The sequence below is a fragment of the Amia ocellicauda genome, chromosome 12 (genome assembly GCF_036373705.1).
Source record: "Amia ocellicauda isolate fAmiCal2 chromosome 12, fAmiCal2.hap1, whole genome shotgun sequence".
In the NCBI taxonomy this organism is placed as follows: Eukaryota; Metazoa; Chordata; class Actinopteri; order Amiiformes; family Amiidae; genus Amia; species Amia ocellicauda.
In genome coordinates, this window is record NC_089861.1 from 7,133,219 (window position 1) to 7,153,624 (window position 20,406).

At 40.1% G+C, this 20,406-nt stretch overlaps 1 protein-coding gene across 2 annotated transcripts in view; it reads left to right on the plus strand.

The window, feature by feature from the left end:
• The window catches only part of snx25 (sorting nexin 25), a 55,090-nt gene that overhangs the window by 18,412 nt on the left and 16,272 nt on the right, over positions 1 to 20,406 (plus strand). For both annotated transcript variants that reach the window (XM_066718201.1, XM_066718202.1), the window contains exons 4-6: positions 2,674 to 2,846; positions 8,611 to 8,797; positions 15,613 to 15,683. In XM_066718201.1, coding sequence (XP_066574298.1) covers positions 2,674 to 2,846; positions 8,611 to 8,797; positions 15,613 to 15,683 — 431 coding nt within the window. The remainder of the gene's footprint in view (positions 1 to 2,673; positions 2,847 to 8,610; positions 8,798 to 15,612; positions 15,684 to 20,406) is intronic.

A 20,406-nucleotide genomic window follows, 5' to 3' on the forward strand; every position in this document is an offset into this window, starting at 1 on the left:
ATTAATTCCTTATTCCCCACTATTTTTCAGACTCCACTGCTATACATTTCATTTGAGTTTTGCAGAGGCTTGCACAACTACAGACAAACACTCATATAAACTCCCTCTCACCCACACATGCATACACTCCCACACACACACACACACACACACACACACACACACACACACACACAACACATGCCACATGGATGACAGTCATCTAGAGAAACTAAATGGGAAACTTCTTAATTAGTAAGGCAACTGTAATAAAGTTTAGCAGTTGATTAATGACAAAAGTGGACCCCTGCATGTAAATTTGCATTGCGAGGGCATCTGTGTCATCTCTAGTCTTGTGATAATACAGCTGTTTGAATTCACAGTGAAGGCTAACATGAGACCAGCTCTGGGGCTGTTTTTCTTTACCATCCCACAAGATCTCCGCATGAGCTGAAGCAAACGCTTTGGAATTATCCATAAGATTCTGCTCCAAGCCCTATGATAAAAGTCCTATTGTAATAAGTATAGTGCATAAAAACTGGTTAGTGGGATTGTCATTTTAATCAGGCTTACAAAATGGTTTAATTTTGATAACCCTCGTTTATCACTTTAAAACAGATGAGCAGGAAACGGCTATTTTCAAACTTGTCACTCCTGCTAACTCAATTTATAGTAGCATTTATTGCATTAGGGGTTGTAACGTGTCCCTTGTTCCTCATGCTATGAGGAAGGAGGAGGCAACTGACCTTACAGACAACGACCCACATAAAATCCCCAACTCTGCCAATTCACCACAGAGTGGACAAAGTCTCTTATCCAAAAACAAAGGGTGGAGGATTTACTTGCTGACATTAAGTAAATTGTATTGCATTCAAATACTTAGAATTTGAAACTCATTGCATATAATCTAAAACTCAATTGATCAAAAGCAATTAATTTGGTGGCATGAACCCGACTAATTTAAAGTCTGAAGGGAGTGTATTTGGACAGGTGAAAAACTGAAAACCTCTTTAGCCTGGAACAGATAAAATTACATGGGTACTTGATTCAGTATTCAAATGGGTTGCATCATTTTGCTACTTTGGCTTTTAGTTTAGAAATGAAGGTACTTTGCTCCAGATCTGTAGTTTTGAATCCTCTGAAAACGCCACGGAAGATGCTTTCTTAGCGGTCAGCTCATCTCTGTTATGATGAAGTCTCATGGGTTTTCTCTTTCCACTTTCACTCATAAACCCATTCCTACAATGTCATTATGAGCGAGAAACTACCACAGTGACTGTGTGAAGACCTAAACTGAAACGGAAATTGAAAGGGTGAAATTCATAGCGCAGCGTTTTTCAAACCCAGGACTCAAGGGCCATAAACGAGCAGGTCTTGTAGGTCTCTCTAAGTCAATGGGTTGCAATTGTTTTTCTTCCAGATCAGCTCTAAATTACTTACCGGGAAACTACATTAAACTATAATAGCTTGGTGGCCCATTCTAATTCTTGTCAGCGGTTAAGCAATTGGTAAAGGTAAAGATTTAATTAAGTGACTCAGTAGGAGCTCGGTAGGAATGAAAAGCAGAAGACCACAGGAGCATTGCATTTGCAGTGCTGACATCTTCACCTGCATCAGACCCAGGGAAGGGACAGAATTGATTCAATTTACAATGTCAAATTTTAGTTTGATGCACGCATCCCAGATATAAGATTATAACCGTTTAAATGAAGGTGTAACAAAGGAGACACAACCAAATTTAGAAAATAAAAAAGCCAGATTAATTATAAAACATTTAAACATCAAGTTATTGAGAAAAGAAGTTGAGATGCAAAGAAATCTAAATGCTAAATCTGTCAAAATATATTTCCAGGCTAGGTGGCAATGGCAAATTTGTTTTCAGTGATTCACAACTTCTTGCTCTTCCCTTACTGCTGCTCCATTTGGTGTGGTGTCAAACAGTCCTCCAGTTGTTCACAGGTCTGTAGTGTTGCAGCTGTGATGACAACTCTGCAACCCACAGCAGTGCATTTCATTTCTCTTGTCACTCCAGCTGCAGAAGGGAGAGCTGGGGATAGTTGTGTAAACTTGGCGAAAGATTGGTTGCCATTTCGTGAGGTGTTGCTTTAGAGATTACGATTATTATAGTCATGCGTATGTGTAATGCGCATGATATTGGAACTGAAGAAATGCAATCTATTCTTGAGAGACAGGCTTTCAAACCCAATCCCCAATGGTTTGGTATTAATGTCTTCCTGTGTGTTGTGGAAAATTTAATACTTCAATGGTCAGCCTGTTCAATGGACCTTCATTCCCATGGATTATAGAGATAATTGATTTTTTTATAATTCACGTAAAACCGCCTTTGCTGTTGCTGTGTGTTTTGGATATGACATTTAGGCTCAAAGCGCAGGGTGGACCCTGTAGTCCAGATATTGGTAGAAGTCTAAGCTTTTTCATAATTTAATGTTTGTGTCTAAATAAAAGCAAAAAAGATGCTTGTGTGTTTGGTTCCAAATCTATCATGCATAGCAACCAAATAATTCAGTCGAAGAATATTAGTGTCCGGTGTGGATATTCTCTGTATTAATATACATATAAAACTTTTTTTATGTCTAAGGTGGTTAGCAAAGGTTTTCTGTTGCTCTGGGAGTGTAACAATGGAATGAGATGTCCGGTGTTGCCGTGCTGAAACAGTGTGCTCTTGTCTGCCAGGCTGGAGGACCTGCCCAAGGCCTTCCCCTTGCACCCGTGTCTGTGCAGCCCTGCAGAGGAGCTACGTTTCCTGCGCTCCTGCTCCCGCCTGCTCCTGCTCTGCCTGCTGCCCTCCAGGGACATCCGCTCCCACAGCCTGCGCATCGTGCTGACCGAGGTCATCGCCACCAAAGGTAAGGCCTCCAACCTGGCTAGTAGAAAAACGTCACATCTGAACTCTGAATGATGTCCACGAGGTTCTTGTCATCTTATCCGTATCATATTAAATGCAATCCGTTTTTGTCAGGATACCCATGTGCTTGTATACGATCATCATTTTCAGTAAATTTGAAATCTGAAGGGGAGTTTTACTTGTGGAGGTCCGATTACCGTTTTTATGTCATCACCGCAATTTTATGTTGGAAAGAGTGCTTCACAGTTGGTCATTGGCAATGTCTGCTTCCAAACTAAGCAATGATAATTAACATCTTGGCAAAATGCCTGATGTGTTCCAACTTGCAAACCATATTGAATCTGCTGCTTGGATGTATTTTGTATATAAGGTGGCGTAGTGTTTGAAGATTGTGTTCGTTTTTTGTAGACGCTGTTTGTACTTGGTGGAAACTGTTACACACATCAGGGACCAGCATTGCACTGTAATTTACACAGACATCTCATAAGTAAATGATATACACAACAGGTATACCCCAATTCGCTCGATCTGCTATGTCCCGGTTTGTTATAGCACTTATAGCACATTTCGTGTTTTTCATGTTAATGAAACCTACGCCCAATAATTCAGTGTATTTATGATCCCGTTGAGCACAAATTACTCTATCATGCAAACTGAGGTGTATAACTGTATAGTCTTGTGTGCTAGTGCTGTTTAAATCAATATCACTTAGTATTTAAAGCAATATTAATATGATTATTTCCTAATTCTGTTTACGAGCAAAATCTTGCACTATTTATACATTTTAGTGTGTGCCTTGCATCTGCAGTGTACAATATAATCTGACGTTTAAAGCCAGTTTAGCTCTTAAATAAATATACAAGGCCTGCAGCTCAGCGTTGTTTTGAGCAAAGGGTAAATGTTAATAATATAATGAGGGCTGCCTACTTTTGAGTTTGTTTTTTCTGCTGTCCCTCCCTGCCTTCAAAGCTATAAAAATAAAATCTGCTCCATATTATGTTAAGCAAAGTGATCATATTTATTCTCTAAAATATAGTAGAACTTATTTTTCCTGGGAATATCAAAGGAAAGTGACCTTTAGCTCAGATTGATTATAATGCCATTGTTGAATTATCCTTCAAGTTCAATTTTTATATATATATATATATATATATATATATATATATATATATATATATATATATATATATATATATATATATATATATATATATATATATATATATACACTCACCTAAAGGATTATTAGGAACACCTGTTCAATTTCTCATTAATGCAATTATCTAACCAACCAATCACATGGCAGTTGCTTCAATGCATTTAGGGGTGTGGTCCTGGTCAAGACAATCTCCTGAACTCCAAACTGAATGTCTGAATGGGAAAGAAAGGTGATTTAAGCAATTTTGAGCGTGGCATGGTTGTTGGTGCCAGACGGGCCGGTCTGAGTATTTCACAATCTGCTCAGTTACTGGGATTTTCACGCACAACCATTTCTAGGGTTTACAAAGAATGGTGTGAAAAGGGAAAAACATCCAGTATGCGGCAGTCCTGTGGGCGAAAATGCCTTGTTGATGCTAGAGGTCAGAGGAGAATGGGCCGACTGATTCAAGCTGATAGAAGAGCAACTTTGACTGAAATAACCACTCGTTACAACCGAGGTATGCAGCAAAGCATTTGTGAAGCCACAACACGTACAACCTTGAGGCGGATGGGCTACAACAGCAGAAGACCCCACCGGGTACCACTCATCTCCACTACAAATAGGAAAAAGAGGCTACAATTTGCACAAGCTCACCAAAATTGGACAGTTGAAGACTGGAAAAATGTTGCCTGGTCTGATGAGTCTCCATTTCTGTTGAGACATTCAGATGGTAGAGTCCGAATTTGGCGTAAACAGAATGAGAACATGGATCCATCATGCCTTGTTACCACTGTGCAGGCTGGTGGTGGTGGTGTAATGGTGTGGGGGATGTTTTCTTGGCACACTTTAGGCCCCTTAGTGCCAATTGGGCATCGTTTAAATGCCACGGCCTACCTGAGCATTGTTTCTGACCATGTCCATCCCTTTATGACCACCATGTACCCATCCTCTGATGGCTACTTCCAGCAGGATAATGCAGCATGTCACAAAGGTCCAATCATTTCAAATTGGTTTCTTGAACATGACAATGAGTTCACTGTACTAAACTGGCCCCCACAGTCACCAGATCTCAACCCAATAGAGCATCTTTGGGATGTGGTGGAACGGGAGCTTCGTGCCCTGGATGTGCATCCCACAAATCTCCATCAACTGCAAGATGCTATCCTATCAATATGGGCCAACATTTCTAAAGAATGCTTTCAGCACCTTGTTGAATCAATGCCACGTAGAATTAAGGCAGTTCTGAAGGCGAAAGGGGGTCAAACACAGTATTAGTATGGTGTTCCTAATAATCCTTTAGGTGAGTGTGTATATATATATATATATATGTGTGGGTGTGTGTATGTATGTATGTATATATGTATGCGTGTGTATATATATATACACTCACCTAAAGGATTATTAGGAACACCTGTTCAATTTCTCATTAATGCAATTATCTAACCAACCAATCACATGGCAGTTGCTTCAATGCATTTAGGGGTGTGGTCCTGGTCAAGACAATCTCCTGAACTCCAAACTGAATGTCTGAATGGGAAAGAAAGGTGATTTAAGCAATTTTGAGCGTGGCATGGTTGTTGGTGCCAGACGGGCCGGTCTGAGTATTTCACAATCTGCTCAGTTACTGGGATTTTCACGCACAACCATTTCTAGGGTTTACAAAGAATGGTGTGAAAAGGGAAAAACATCCAGTATGCGGCAGTCCTGTGGGCGAAAATGCCTTGTTGATGCTAGAGGTCAGAGGAGAATGGGCCGACTGATTCAAGCTGATAGAAGAGCAACTTTGACTGAAATAACCACTCGTTACAACCGAGGTATGCAGCAAAGCATTTGTGAAGCCACAACACGTACAACCTTGAGGCGGATGGGCTACAACAGCAGAAGACCCCACCGGGTACCACTCATCTCCACTACAAATAGGAAAAAGAGGCTACAATTTGCACAAGCTCACCAAAATTGGACAGTTGAAGACTGGAAAAATGTTGCCTGGTCTGATGAGTCTCCATTTCTGTTGAGACATTCAGATGGTAGAGTCAGAATTTGGCGTAAACAGAATGAGAACATGGATCCATCATGCCTTGTTACCACTGTGCAGGCTGGTGGTGGTGGTGTAATGGTGTGGGGGATGTTTTCTTGGCACACTTTAGGCCCCTTAGTGCCAATTGGGCATCGTTTAAATGCCACGGCCTACCTGAGCATTGTTTCTGACCATGTCCATCCCTTTATGACCACCATGTACCCATCCTCTGATGGCTACTTCCAGCAGGATAATGCACCATGTCACAAAGGTCGAATCATTTCAAATTGGTTTCTTGAACATGACAATGAGTTCACTGTACTAAACTGGCCCCCACAGTCACCAGATCTCAACCCAATAGAGCATCTTTGGGATGTGGTGGAACGGGAACTTCGTGCCCTGGATGTGCATCCCACAAATCTCCATCAACTGCAAGATGCTATCCTATCAATATGGGCCAACATTTCTAAAGAATGCTTTCAGCACCTTGTTGAATCAATGCCACGTAGAATTAAGGCAGTTCTGAAGGCAAAAGGGGGTCAAACACAGTATTAGTATGGTGTTCCTAATAATCCTTTAGGTGAGTGTATATATATATATATATACACACACACACATATATAATGTATATGTTTTGGTTGAATGGTTGTGTGTATGCTAGATGTCACGAGGGCACTTCCTATGCTGTTTGGGCTATTTTCAGGAAGAGCAGTTGCAAACCCAGGGATATTGGCCAGTGTGCAGTTGGCTGAGGATGGGGGAAAGCCGGCTGGGCGTAACTCGGTTGCGACTCGGGTGCCCTCTCAGGCGGCTGCAGTGTTGGCAGTTGCGTCTGCTTCAAATCCTCCGATTGGTGTGATTGCTGAGCGGTAGGAATGCTGAGCTGGCAGTGTGAAAAATAGCGGCAGGCACAAAATACAGTATCGGGCGAAGTGCAAAAAATATATGAAATCTTATACTGTGCCTCTTTGTCCATTTCCTTTATGTTGTGGCCCAAAGCCTGCTTTAGAAGAGGGATTTGATTGAAGAAGCAGGGAGTTGGACACAATTATCCTGCAAGAAGCGGCAGTTTATAATGAAAAATAAATAAAATGCTGGCGATATCCTTTGAGGAAGTAATATGCGCTGTCTGACATTGCTTAGCAACACCCTGCATCCAGCCCATATTCATAATACAGTGTGCTTTGATTGCACTAATGTTATTATCTGCTACCTATAAATTAAAACTATAGGTAGGGCTACATGTGGGTATCTGTATTGTCTGCAGGATATTGGACAGTTTCATCGTCATAATCAATCTAAGAAGTGATTTTAAAAGCCTGCTTTTGTAATTGAATTGCTGCTTTTATATTTGTAAAAGTGGGATAAATTATTAATTTTATATAAACCCTTTGGAAGGAGCCACATGGGGTTTGTAAATTTACTGTCCTGTTTTTACTGTCTGTAAATCATTTGGGGCCTTAAACGCCTGCATTAGCTACTAATTACAGCTGCTGTAAATCTACTTAATGATAAATGTAAAGCAATTGTATCTCAGTGCTTCCTTCCACTTTGTAATTGTTTTTTATTTGTGTTTGTTATGAAATCATACAATCTGAGAAAATATCTTTCAGACGAGCATAGTTTCCTTCAACAGTGCTTCTTTTGTCCTCTGGCTCTCCTATCTGAATCTTAACCAAATTATAATTGTCTTGCTTCTCCCTATTTCATTTTTTTGGACAGCATAATTGCATTCGTGGAATTAGAAATTTGGTAGTTGGCAGTGTTGACATAAAGCACTGTGCTTCTAAAAATGCCTTATTGACTGTGGACAAGATTACAATATTACATTGCCAGTTCCAGTTAAAAAGAGATGGTCTGTCAAAACATCATAAAAGACGGATTGCTTTTTTTTTTTTTTTGTGTTCTTGTCTTCTTGAATCTGAGGCAATGCCACTAATGCACGAAATAACATTGTGTCTGCAGTAACCCAAAAGGGAATTGTGGTATTTTCCATTTCTTGTACTGTATGTTGTTTCTTTTCTACCGGATGAGTCTGCAGTGAGGTTTTGAATAGTCAAGTGTGAAGAGAACAAGCTGACACACATTTATCTGCTCATGTTACTGAATTTAAATGAAAACCTTCCTCCATCTAAAACAAATACCTACTCTATGTATTGTCTAGTAACTCATGTCAAATTTGAGAAACAAACCTACTATTCAGCATGGCTGTGTTTTATATGCTGGTAAATAAGTCATGAAAGTACAGATATGTCATGACTTATTTAAGGTGGGTATGGCTGGTTACAGCTCAAATAGTGTTCTATTTTTGAAGACTAAGAGCAGATCATAGCGGTCCAAAACAGGAAGCGTTAAACATTTTGATCCAGCAGTAACTCCAATAGAAGTCATAACACGGTCTACTACTGTCATGACTTTTTGCTAGCATTTGAACACAGCCAAGTGCTGAAATTTCACTTTTTGTAGGTCCCTTTAAGTGGATTTTGAACTGATTTTCACTGTCTAAATTGAACTCTAAAAAAGCTGTTGATGGCAAGGCATAGGCAGCACAGTTTTCCCCTCCCCGATGTGACATTGCCATGACTGTGGGTCTGCTCTGGTTGTCAGTGTTGAAGCCGCTGGTGGAGGTGCTCAGTGACCCCGACTACATCAACCGCATGCTCCTGGCCCAGCTGGAGTACAGGGAGCAGGTGAACGAGCATCACAAGAAGGCCTACACCTACGCCCCCTCCTACGAAGAGTTCATCAAGCTGATCAGCAGCAGCTCCGACGTCGACTTCCTCAAGCAGCTGAGGTGGGTATCATCTCTCTATCTCTCACTGTCACGTGTTCTCTTTACGCGAGACCTGACCCCTTGAACCCCTTGTGAAGTGAAGAGCCCACAAAAATCCAGAGAGCCAGAATCTGAGAGAGAGCCATCTCTCCGTGCCTCAGTTTTAACACTGCGGTAATTAGATGTATAGGGCAGTAGTGTGGAGTAGTGGTTAGAGCTGTGGACTGTGGAGCACAGGGTTGTGGGTTCAATCCCAGATGGTTCAATCCCAACACTGCTGTTGTACCCTTGAGCAAGGTACTTCACCTAGATTGCGCCAGTAAATGCCCAGCTGTATAAATGGGTAAATGTTACAAGATATCACATTTTTGTACAATTGTAAGTCACCCTGGATAACGGTGTCTGCTAAGAAATATCTGCTAAGTATACACCGATCAGCCATAACATTATGATCACCTGCCTAATATTGTGTAGGTCCCCCTTTTGCCGCCAAAACAGCCCTGACCCATCGAGGCATGGACTCCACTAGACCTCTGAAGGTGTGCTGTGGTATCTGGCACCAAGACGTTAGCAGCAGATCCTTTAAGTCCTGTAAGTTGTGAGGTGGGGCCTCCATGGATCGGACTTGTTTGTCCAGCACATCCAACAGATGCTCGATTGGATTGAGATCTGGGGAATTTGGAGGCCAAGTCAACACCTTGAACTCGTTGTTGTGTTCCTCAATCAATTCCTGAACCATTTTTGCTTTGTGGCAGGGTGCATTATCCTGCTGAAAGAGGCCAATGCCATCAGGGAATAGTTTCCATGAAAGGGTGTACGTGGTCTGCAACAATGCTTAGGTAGGTGGTACGTGTCAAAGTAACATCCACATGAATGGCGGGACCCAAGGTTTCCCAGAAGAACATTGCCCAAAGCATCACACTGCCTCCGCTGGCTTGCCTTCTTCCCATAGTGCATCCTGGTGCCATGTGTTCTCCAGGTAAGCGACGCGCACACCCACCCGGCCATCCATGTGAAGTAAAAGAAAACGTGATTCATCAGACCAGGCCACCTTCTTCCATTGCTACGTGGTCCAGTTCTGATGCTTACGTGCCCATTGTAGGTGGTTTCGGCAGTAGACAAGGGTCAGCATGGGCACCTTCGCAGCCTTCGCTCCCCACGTGCATCAATGAGCCTTGGCCGCCCATGACCCTGTCGCCGGTTCACCGCTTTTCCTTCCTTGGACCACTTTTGATAGGTACTGACCACTGCAGACCGGGAACACCCCACAAGAGCTGCAGTTTTGGAGATGCTCTGACCCAGTCGTCTAGCCATCACAATCTGGCCCATGTCAAAGTCGCTCAGATCCTTACGCTTGCCCATTTTTCCTGCTTCTAACACATCAACTTTGAGGACAAAATGTTCACTTGCTGCCTAATATATCCCACCCACTGACAGGTGCCATGATAACGAAATTATCAGTGTTATTCACTTCACCTGTCAGTGGTCATAATGTTATGGCTGATCAGTGTATGTATGTTAATGTCAAACTATTTAACTTGGAATGCAGTGCTGTCAATATATTGGTTGCTGTGCCCCCGGGCTAAAATAGACTTGATAAAGATGGTACTACATTATGTAATTCTGAACTGCCAGTGTCCTGACTAGAGGGCTCGACATGTGTAACAATCCGGCCTCACACAGAAACCGACTTCAGCAACAAATTGCAAATGATAAGTAAAGGCTTCAGTAACAAGAGGCAAAAAACTCCACTTAAAGTCCTAAGCTCAGCATTGTATAATGCAGGAGGCATCCATCTGTATGTCTGATTGGCTGATTTATCATCCATTTAGAATAGGGAATTCAACCCCTCTGTCATCTCTGTGGAGACCGCAATCCAGCCAAACCCATCAACTAATTGTTTTTTCCTCCCAGAAGAACTTGCTTTTTTATCTCCTCTGTTCATGTTGTAATTTTGCAGTTAGGCAATGAAAGGGAATTAATTAGGCTCCTGATGGTGACAGTCCCACAATCCAGGGGACCGTGAATGTAGTGAATAATGGGTATTAATTGGAGAATCAACAGCTGTTGGACAAAAATTAGACCCGTTTGTAAATGAGCTCAGTGTACCATGACTGCTCTCTGAAAAATGCAACTTCTATTACTCCTTACAGAAGATCATAGCTAAAAGCATAACTGTGTAACCACATCTACACTAAAAATGTGCCGTCCGACTCGGCTTGTTGACTTTCAAAGGTTCAGAACACAATGCTGAAGAAGATTCGAAGGTACAGTAGTGCCAGCAACCGGCAGTTATTGTAACTGAAAATGTAATCGCTTTAAGAAATATCTTTAAAAATGAAATCATATATTTTAGTAATTGGTATTAAACAAATAAACTAGCCAAGAAAACTTGAACCTTGGAAGTTGTGGACACAGCCGTACTTGTTTGCTTATTGTATTCAAAGTTTGCCTTTAGTTTTATTGTAAGTGGTATGCTTCAAAAGTGTAGGTTTCACTTTGCATACCAGCTGTCTCTCCCCCTCTGGTTTAGAGTAACAGGTTGTTTTTACCATCTGCTCTCTCAATTTGTTACTTTTGGCTTGTTTCATACCTGATAGACTGTTTTGAGATTTTAGTAATTACACCTTGTTTTCCCAAATAAGAAGTCCAAGCAGGTTAGTTCTGGAAGGATCTTTGGGTTGTTTATTTATTGAGTGCAAAAATGAATTCCTACAGAAGAACAATAATTAGACCTATTGGGCAATAAACATACAATTTGCAAGCTACAGAAGAGGGAGTAAAAACTCAAATGCTCACAGTTTTGAATGTAGTGAAGTAAAGGAGGTAAAAAAAAATATATGAATTGAAAATGCATTTAAAAGGTATAGGAGAGCTATATAATTGGTATATTATAGACAAGGTTTCATGGCGGAAATTGAAATATGTATGGAAATCATGAATACACTGAATGTGCATATACTGCAGTGTTGTCTTTGATAATCTGAAGGTCTTTTTCCCGGTTATCAACAAGAATGGAGACATCTTAGGAGCTGGAGCACGAATATTTGTATATTCTAGGAAGGTATAAAAAAATTATTTGCAGGTGGTCTAGCAAGGGAGATTTTTGAATGACTTCATATTTAATTTATTTTGTACAGATTTGTACTTGAAATTGATCATAGCGGTCAGAGAGTTAACATTTTTAATTTAAGATGTCAGACCTAATGAAGGCATTGTCTTGAAAGAATTTGCATTGCACTGGCCTGTGTACACAGTATCACTGAGATTCAAAATGCTGTACACTATTGGGTTCCCCTCCAGGGATGCTGCCTTGCAATTACCTCTGAGAAATATTGCAGGAATAGGCAGCAGAGTAACGCAGCAAATAAGACCTAAAATAGCATTCAAATTCTAATACAGAATTCCTGCACAGTGCTAGCCTTTAATTGCTCCCATCTCAGTAGGTATATACAATGTTCTTTGAAATTCTCAAGGCTATTTCATGATGTATAGCTATGGTTAGCAACTGTTTCTGCATCATAAAGAACATAAAGGCGGGGGAGTAATGTTTCAAACCTAATCTTAATAAGAAAATACACTTGTTTAGGATGAGTGGTTCAATAAGGAAACAACTTTGATTTCACTGTATAAATGACACATTCAATTTGCATACAATCAACATAATTTGTTATGAATGTGGCCTCATTATTTGTCTAGAAGGTTAATAGCAGAGTTATTACTGCAGCCCCCATTGAAAACAAACTAATCAAATCCCATTGTGTTGCACACAGGTTTTAATGCACAGTGAATGTTGCTGAATTAGAAGAGCAAATCTCAGACTGCAACCTGCCACTGGAAGCAGGCAGGACAAATGATGGAACTTGAAAAAGGGAAAACGAAATCGGGATTGTATTTCCACAAAGGCTAAGCATAGATAAATGAAATCGAAAGACAATCTAATTATATCGCTTTCAGTTCACTCGTTTCCCCCTTTGCTTCAGAAGAATAGGATTGCCATGAGGCGAGACGCATGAAATCTGCATTTGTCACAGATCTTTCTTCATAACTGCGGTCATGGAATGATGATAATAAAAAGTCCCTGGCTGTAAAAAGTGTACCGCACTCGCCTTCAAAATCCGACTGCTTATCAACTAACTTGCATGATAATGGTAGGGTACTCTGACCATTTCCATGGCAACACCTGGCAGGCAAAAGATTACTAATAGCAACAGACGCAAAAAGATAATTTGTAATTGCGCTACACACAAAAGAAACGTTACTTTGTAAAGAATTGTTCAAATGCTGTGACTCTGTTCTTCGAATGTCTTTATTCGGGAAAAACAGAGCAGATCAAGAGATACGGATCATTTTGCCTTGTTTGTACACCGTGTGCTTCATATTTTGACTTTGAACAAGAAAGGAATGCTTAATTAAAGGGGTGATCTAATTGTGAAATGATGAGCTGCTGTTATGGCAACTTTTATTTCCTCTTTCATCACTATGATAACTTGTTGATGTAAAAATCATCTATAGTATCCCCAACACCCCTACTTGCTTACATACGCATGTGTATATATATACATTTGTATTATAATTATTTTAAGTCCTTATTCCTATAAAATTACATTAACACCTAAGAGGACACTTCCCATAACATAAAAGAACAACCCTAAATGTGCTTTTACTCTTTACCTACTGATTTTAAATGTTTAACTATAAGGAATTTTCACAAATGTGAAAAACTCACATGGCCCCAAAATTTTAAATAATTCCAGAAGTGTATATATAGATGTTACTGTATTTCTAAATATCTGTATTGCACTATTGAACTTTTATTATGCACAATATAAATTTCTTCAGTTTCTTGTTTTGATGTGTGTAAAACTAAATACATAACCTACAAACTCTGAGAGTTGTTTATTATATATTAGTCCTTCAAAGAGCCAGATAGAGGTTTTGAAAATGAGTTATACCTCACAACCATTTGAGTCCGCTGTTTTTCACATGGGGAAAGGTTGTGGCATCATGTCCTTGGCCTTGACATCTGCTGAAAGTGAATCTAAAACATAAATAAATGTAACCGCTTTTGGCCTTCATGTTCCTTAGATGAATTGACATACTGTGTCCTTATTGCTGTTACCAGTTTGGAGATGTAAGCAACTATAATAGACAAAAGCCATCACAGTATTTTTGTTGTTCTTCTCAGTTGCTCTTATAGAGAAGTTTAAAGGATACATGAGAGAAACAAGCCACCCTCCCCTATACCCCAAATAAGGAGGTACCTTGCAAAGGTGAGAGGCTTCATTGATATATGGTAAACACCACCAAATGCTCTGGTTTCAGGACCTTAACAATGGGAATTAAAAAATATAGGTATGTTACAGCTGTTGAATAATTTTTGGGGAACCCTGCAGTTTGCTCTTAAAACATTCTTCCTGGAAAGATGTGGTACAGGGACAGCACGCTTGCATTTTTGTTGTAGTTTGATTCCGCCACGATTGATCTCAGATGGGCGTCTCGGAGTATGCCACACACGGTCATAAAGGCAGTATTCGTGAAGGGCACATGCTCTGAATTAATAACCCTCTTCTCTGACAAGCTGGAGTCTTCAGAGCATAAGAGCGCTCTGATGCCCACGACAGGCAAGTGCAAACATACAGGTTCAATGCTTTCCGATCAGAAACTGTATCCAGATCATTTTCTTGGGTGACAAGAAAGGCTAATCTGTGTCTAAATACACTGGAGCTGGTGTAAAAGTAGTATAGCACTGGGAGTCAGGTCAAGTCTTTGGTTTCAGGCTGGACCCTATAATCTAGTCCTCGCTTGGTGGAATCCAGGCTGTGTCATAGCCAGCTGGGACCAGAAGCGTGGCACACCTGGGCTTCACCTTGGCATGCTGGGCGACACCAACCCCTAGGTGACTTTGTGTACTTGCAGTGGTATCAATAGGAGCTACATCAGTCAATAGGAAATTGAAGTGTATTGCCTGGGTATACATTTTTAATGGGGGAGGGAGGGGATCACTGGAGAACTTATGCCAGAAGCAATCTCTTAAAAACCCTTTTACATAATGAACACAAGCATTTTATTTATTTTAGTGTATGACACGCTAAACCTCAAATTGAAGAGCAATGCGTTTTCTCTTTAATGCTGAATGTTTTGACTGAACGTGTGTGTGTGGGAGGGTACTTTCAGAATCTTTTGTGTGGTTCATTTCTTAATATTCATCGACCTTTTGCAAGCATCTGTAAAACAAATTGAAGTCAGATTTTCAGATATTTGCAAAGGCCATCTATAAAAAAATGCAACTGCTACTACTGCAATTGCTCATTTTGACACGAGTGCTGTCAGAAACTGCAACAGTTGTTTTGCCACCTTTTAGTTTGTCGCCTAGTTAATACTATAGAATGGGGAAATATTACCTATCCAGTTTTTTAATTAATCGATCCTCCTGGCTGTAATGAAATCTAGAGTGAGCAACAGTACAGTGACGATCTTTACACCACCCTCTTAGACTCTTGCAATCCAGAAAGTATTTGAGTTTCTAGATATGGAAATCTAAATCTCAGCTTGGCCTTCTGCTCTGACCCACGGTTATTTCCATGGCAGTCGCACACTGTGACTAGGCGTGATGTAGGCTTATTATCTTCTCTTGTTGGCCCTCCATTCCTCTGTTTCAGACCAGATTGTCAAACCACTTGTTTTTGACACTAACCGGCAAGTGTGACTCTTGGCATAACCCAGTCAAAGCCTGGTATGGGATAGTTTTGTGATGAAGCAGGGATTCACACATTTTCCCCTACTGTGTTGGGGTCTCCTCATAGATCGATGACCTGAGAGTTGTGTTTTGGCAGGTACCAGATTGTTGTGGAAATAATCCAGGCAACCACGATCAGCAGCCTTCCACAGCTGAAGAAACAGAAAGGTAAGCAATCTGCACCTCTCCTTATTATGCTGGTTTCTCAGCCGCACTACTCGCTATGATGAGGGATATAAGGGATTCAAGTGTGTTTTTCTGCAGTTTTTTTCTTGCTTTTTGTATATATCGTGCAGCTTGTGTGCCTTTGTTTATTTGATTAAACTGATATTCCCCCCCCAAATTTCATTGATCATGCATAAACAGATTTCGCTTGCAATGTGGAAGTAAGTAGTTCCATTTTTGTCTTTGCTCATAGGTTGCAAGCTAATTTCTACAGACACTGTTCAAGTGCAACCATGTGACTTGTTTTTTGTTTATCTTAATGGCTTGTGGCACGTGGATAAAATAACTGCAAAGTAGCTGTCACCACTTTTGCCGTCATCTGGGGAAGTGGGAAGTGCTGTACAGACTCCAGAGTACACCGCTTCTGAAAGATGTATGAAAGTTGTCTAGTCTATGGTGCTATAAACCAGAAAGATGTGATCATATTTTGTGTATTTTATACAGACTTTGAAGAAGTCTGTTGGCTGTGTTATTTCCTGACAGAATTACAAGTTAGGATGAATAACTACATAATCACAAATCATGGAGGTGTCACACAAGAATCCAAATAGCTTGAAAATCAATGCTGTGAAATTAAATGAAAGCAGTTGTTTTAGGAGGTCTTTAGGGTTGGGTCACGCTCTCGCTCTGTGTGTGGATAATGGATCCCAGCCCTTCATCCATTTCATAAAGATACCTAGAAGATTATTCCGTTCAGATGATACTGTACAGATTGCACCTTTTCCTGATCGGTGAGTGCAGTAGTGTGCTGAATGTTGTATTCTGTGGTAAAGTATACAGGCACCCCATTAGTAGTTGGTTTGTTTGTGGATGTAACCACCAGTCTCCTGCACTCAGTTTGGCTGTGCTGTGGTCTCTCTGGTATCTATGGACTTTGCATGGGCCTGCTTTTATCAAACTGATGTCTTTCAAAAACTACTTCTAGATTACATGTTACAAGGGACACTCTTTGAAGAAACTACATAACATACCATTCTCTCTCCCCTCCCCCCAAAAGATTAAGTCATTTGAAGACATGACATTCCAATAGTATTGATTCCCTACAAAATGGGCTGATGGTCCAAATATAACCCATTACTTCACTTTGAGGAGGGGGGCAAAATAAAAGCCGCAAATCTTCGAGTTGCATCATTACTCAATTAGAGCTAAAAGCCAGCCATAATACGCCAGTGAATGTTTACTCCTACACAAGAGCATCATATCGACATGAGCGGAGATGTATTCTTTCTCCGGGCAAGCTAGGGGGACCGGATCATTAATAATGGAATGAATTGTATCTGCTGGGCTTTTGAGTCACGGATGCTTCATTTCCTTTCCTTTACTTTTTTTTGGCTGTTGACTTCTATGATGCTTGTTGCTTTTATCACTCTGTTGAGTACAAGGTAAGAAAACAAGTTATGGGCGGCTCTCTCTGTTCTCCATAGAATTAATGTAGAAACCCATAGCACTAAATGAAATAAAATTACATTAATCAAATTGTAACACATTATGAAATTAATTAAAAAGAACAAGGTGGGAAATAATTCAGATCAAATTAGCTAATTTCCCAGGGTTTGCACGGGTCAGTTTAGGAATGCTAATGGCATCTATGAATATACACTTTATTTAAATTTGGAATTTGTAATGATTTTACTTTTTCCTCCCGATTTGGGATTGCCTCTCAACTGATAATCACGCTGGTCCTGTTATTAGCACAGAAGAGTTGTAGACTGCATACACTTGCACTTACGCCAACTGCTTCTCTTTTCAATGAGAGTTTTTGTATAAAATTGTGAAATCTCCACAGAATAGTTCCCAGTAGTCTTGGTACAGTAGCTGTGGTAGTCCTGCAATACAAAAGACATACTGACACACCCAGAAGCAAAGTTTAATGAGATGAGTCCATTTGGTTTGCAGAACATGACCATAAAAGCAACATTGAAAAATAAAATACCAGAACAAAAGGCATTTACGTGGAAATCGTTCATATCAAAGGCCTTGTCATCTCTGGCTTAAGTTAATGCTTTCTTGGTGATGCCTAATGATCAGAAGAAACATTATGCTTATTTGTACATGGTGTCTAGTTGAAGTCTATCTATATAGTGGATTTCTTATTGCTAAAAAGAGAGCTGCCATTTATAGAGGTGACCTTTTTGTACTCTAATGGCAAAGATAAATAACTTCATAATAAATCAAATGCCAGAGTTGTCAAGGTGACATTCTATTACAGAAACCCACAATGGTCATATTGGCTTCTGTTACTCTGTGATAATTTGTTCCTGCTCTGTCTGGCCAGACAGCATTGAAGGAATACTTTCATCAAAGATCTTTCAGTCATATTTCTTGTGCCACAATCTACTTGATTTGCAAAGCTGTGTATCCCTGCATACAGAATAGATCGCTTGATTTTTTTTTTTTTTTTTTCCTGATCTGATCAGACAGTAGTTATGTGCCGCTTTTCAGACAAATAGTAGTTTTTTGCACTGATCTTTCATCTTTGGTTCGATGGTTTCATCCACACAATTCAGGGCTTTGAGGTTTGCAGTGCAGTAGATTTGATGGTCTCTGAATCAGCACTCAATCTATAACCATCTTGTTCTCACAGGTAATGGTGCTGTTTTTTGTGTCATGATAGATTGTTAACATAGCAACCTTCTCGTATAATCAGCTAACAGATGTGAACACTAACCGTTCAAAAACAGAAATCTCTACCTATATATCATCTGTACCAAAGTTAAACCCTGGCCTAACAGACAAACCACCCTCTTTAAAGTCATATCTGAGCTATTGTTCACAACCTCAAATGATGAATACAAATATCAATCTTTCCCTTCCAACTTGTTGATGCTTCATGCTGCAGCATCTTCCGTGAAATGATTGTTTGGCTAAGATCAATAGATCACGTTAATGTTTTTTTTTTTTTTTTTTTTTCCTACTGTGAAGAAATTGGTTCCTATATATGCTGCTCCTAGTCAATTAAAGCACAATTGAATAATCCCCTGACACACATTACCTCCCCAACTTTCTTCATTGAAATTTCATTTATTTTTTTAGTATTTGTGTTGCATTATAATTATTAGGCGATTCGTTTTTCCTGAAGTTCTCTCTCAACTGATTTCTGAGCATTCTATCAAAAATTTCATATTGCAAAAAAAGATGGACTTTAAAAGGTTATAACAATCCTAGAACAAAGTAAATGGAAATAAATAGTTGAAACCTGAGTTATAAATCAGAAAGGAGGAAAAGTCTCATACTATGCTTACTCACCTACTTACGTACTTACTATCCATCTGCTTTGTTTTCAGCTTGCAGGTGTTAAATAAGAGATTGAATGCAGTCCCTTTTATGAGTCTCTTAACTGTCTCGCATAAAACTAATGACGTTTTTGTTACCTTTTATTATGTACAGGAACTGCTTGAAGGCCTTTGCTATTTCACTTTGTTGCAATCACGACCTCTGAAATTCCCTTTTGATGTCTCGGGCCTCAGTAACAGTAATGCACACACTCCTATATCAGAAAGTGTAGTGATAATACAGCAAGAGCCAGAAAAGCCCCTATGGTCTTGTAAAAAGGTCTTTCTCAACATTTCATCCTTTTGCATATGTGCAAACCAATATGAATTAGTCCAACATAAGATAAACATGGGGAATACAACCACATTTACTTAAATTCCGTGTTAATTAAGGCTTACATTTTGTAAGTGAAATCACCCCCTTAAAATTGCTTAAATAGTCTCATGTTTTGTTTTGTTCAAATCAGTGGTTGGGAACCTCTAATTCCAGAGGGTCGCAGTGTCTTGTGCAGTTTGTTCCTCCTGACTTCTCAATGATAATATTAAACAGAATCATGTATTTGCTAAACTGCACCGATTACACTTTAGATCAGCACTAAAAAAATGAAACCATAAACAAACCCACCTTCATTACATTACATTACATTATTTGTCATTTAGCAGACGCTCTTATCCAGGGCAACTTAAATTTGTACCCATTTATACAGCTGGGCATTTTACTGGAGCAATCTAAGTGAAGTACCTTGCTCAAGGGTACAACAGCACTGCCCCACCTGAAATTTATTGGGTTATTGTGTATTGATTGTGGGCTCCAATGCTTCTGCATCACTGCTAATGTCCCTAATGTACTGCCAGTGTCCCAAATGAAGTAGACTTCTCAATGTCCTTAGCCAGGAAAGAGATGTTCCACTTGTCTTCCTTTGCGTTATTTGGTGCATGCCCATTGTGCCATCTCCTTAAACTCCTTTGTGTGGCTAAAGAGCACTGAGAAGCCTGATTTGGGACATTAACAGTGTGCCATGAAGTAGATGTTTTGGAGTACACATTGACTAAACATTAACTGAATACATCGAACCACAAGATGGGGTGGTGTAGGTTTTCATTTTTGTTAAAGGAGAAAAAACACTTTACACATTGTCTGCAGGTCATGAGCAGGTGGGGAAGTAAGAGACCAGCAGCACAATAATTAGCACTGTGGAGTAGCAGTTAAGGTTATGGGCTTGGACGTGGAGGGTCGTGGGCTCAATCCCAGGTGGGGGACACTGCTGTTGTACCCTTGAGCAAGGCACTGTACCTAGATTGCTCCAGTTGAAACCCAGCTGTATAAATGGGTAATTGGATATAAACATAATGTGATGTACAAGTCACCCTGGATAAGAGCATCTGCATAGAAA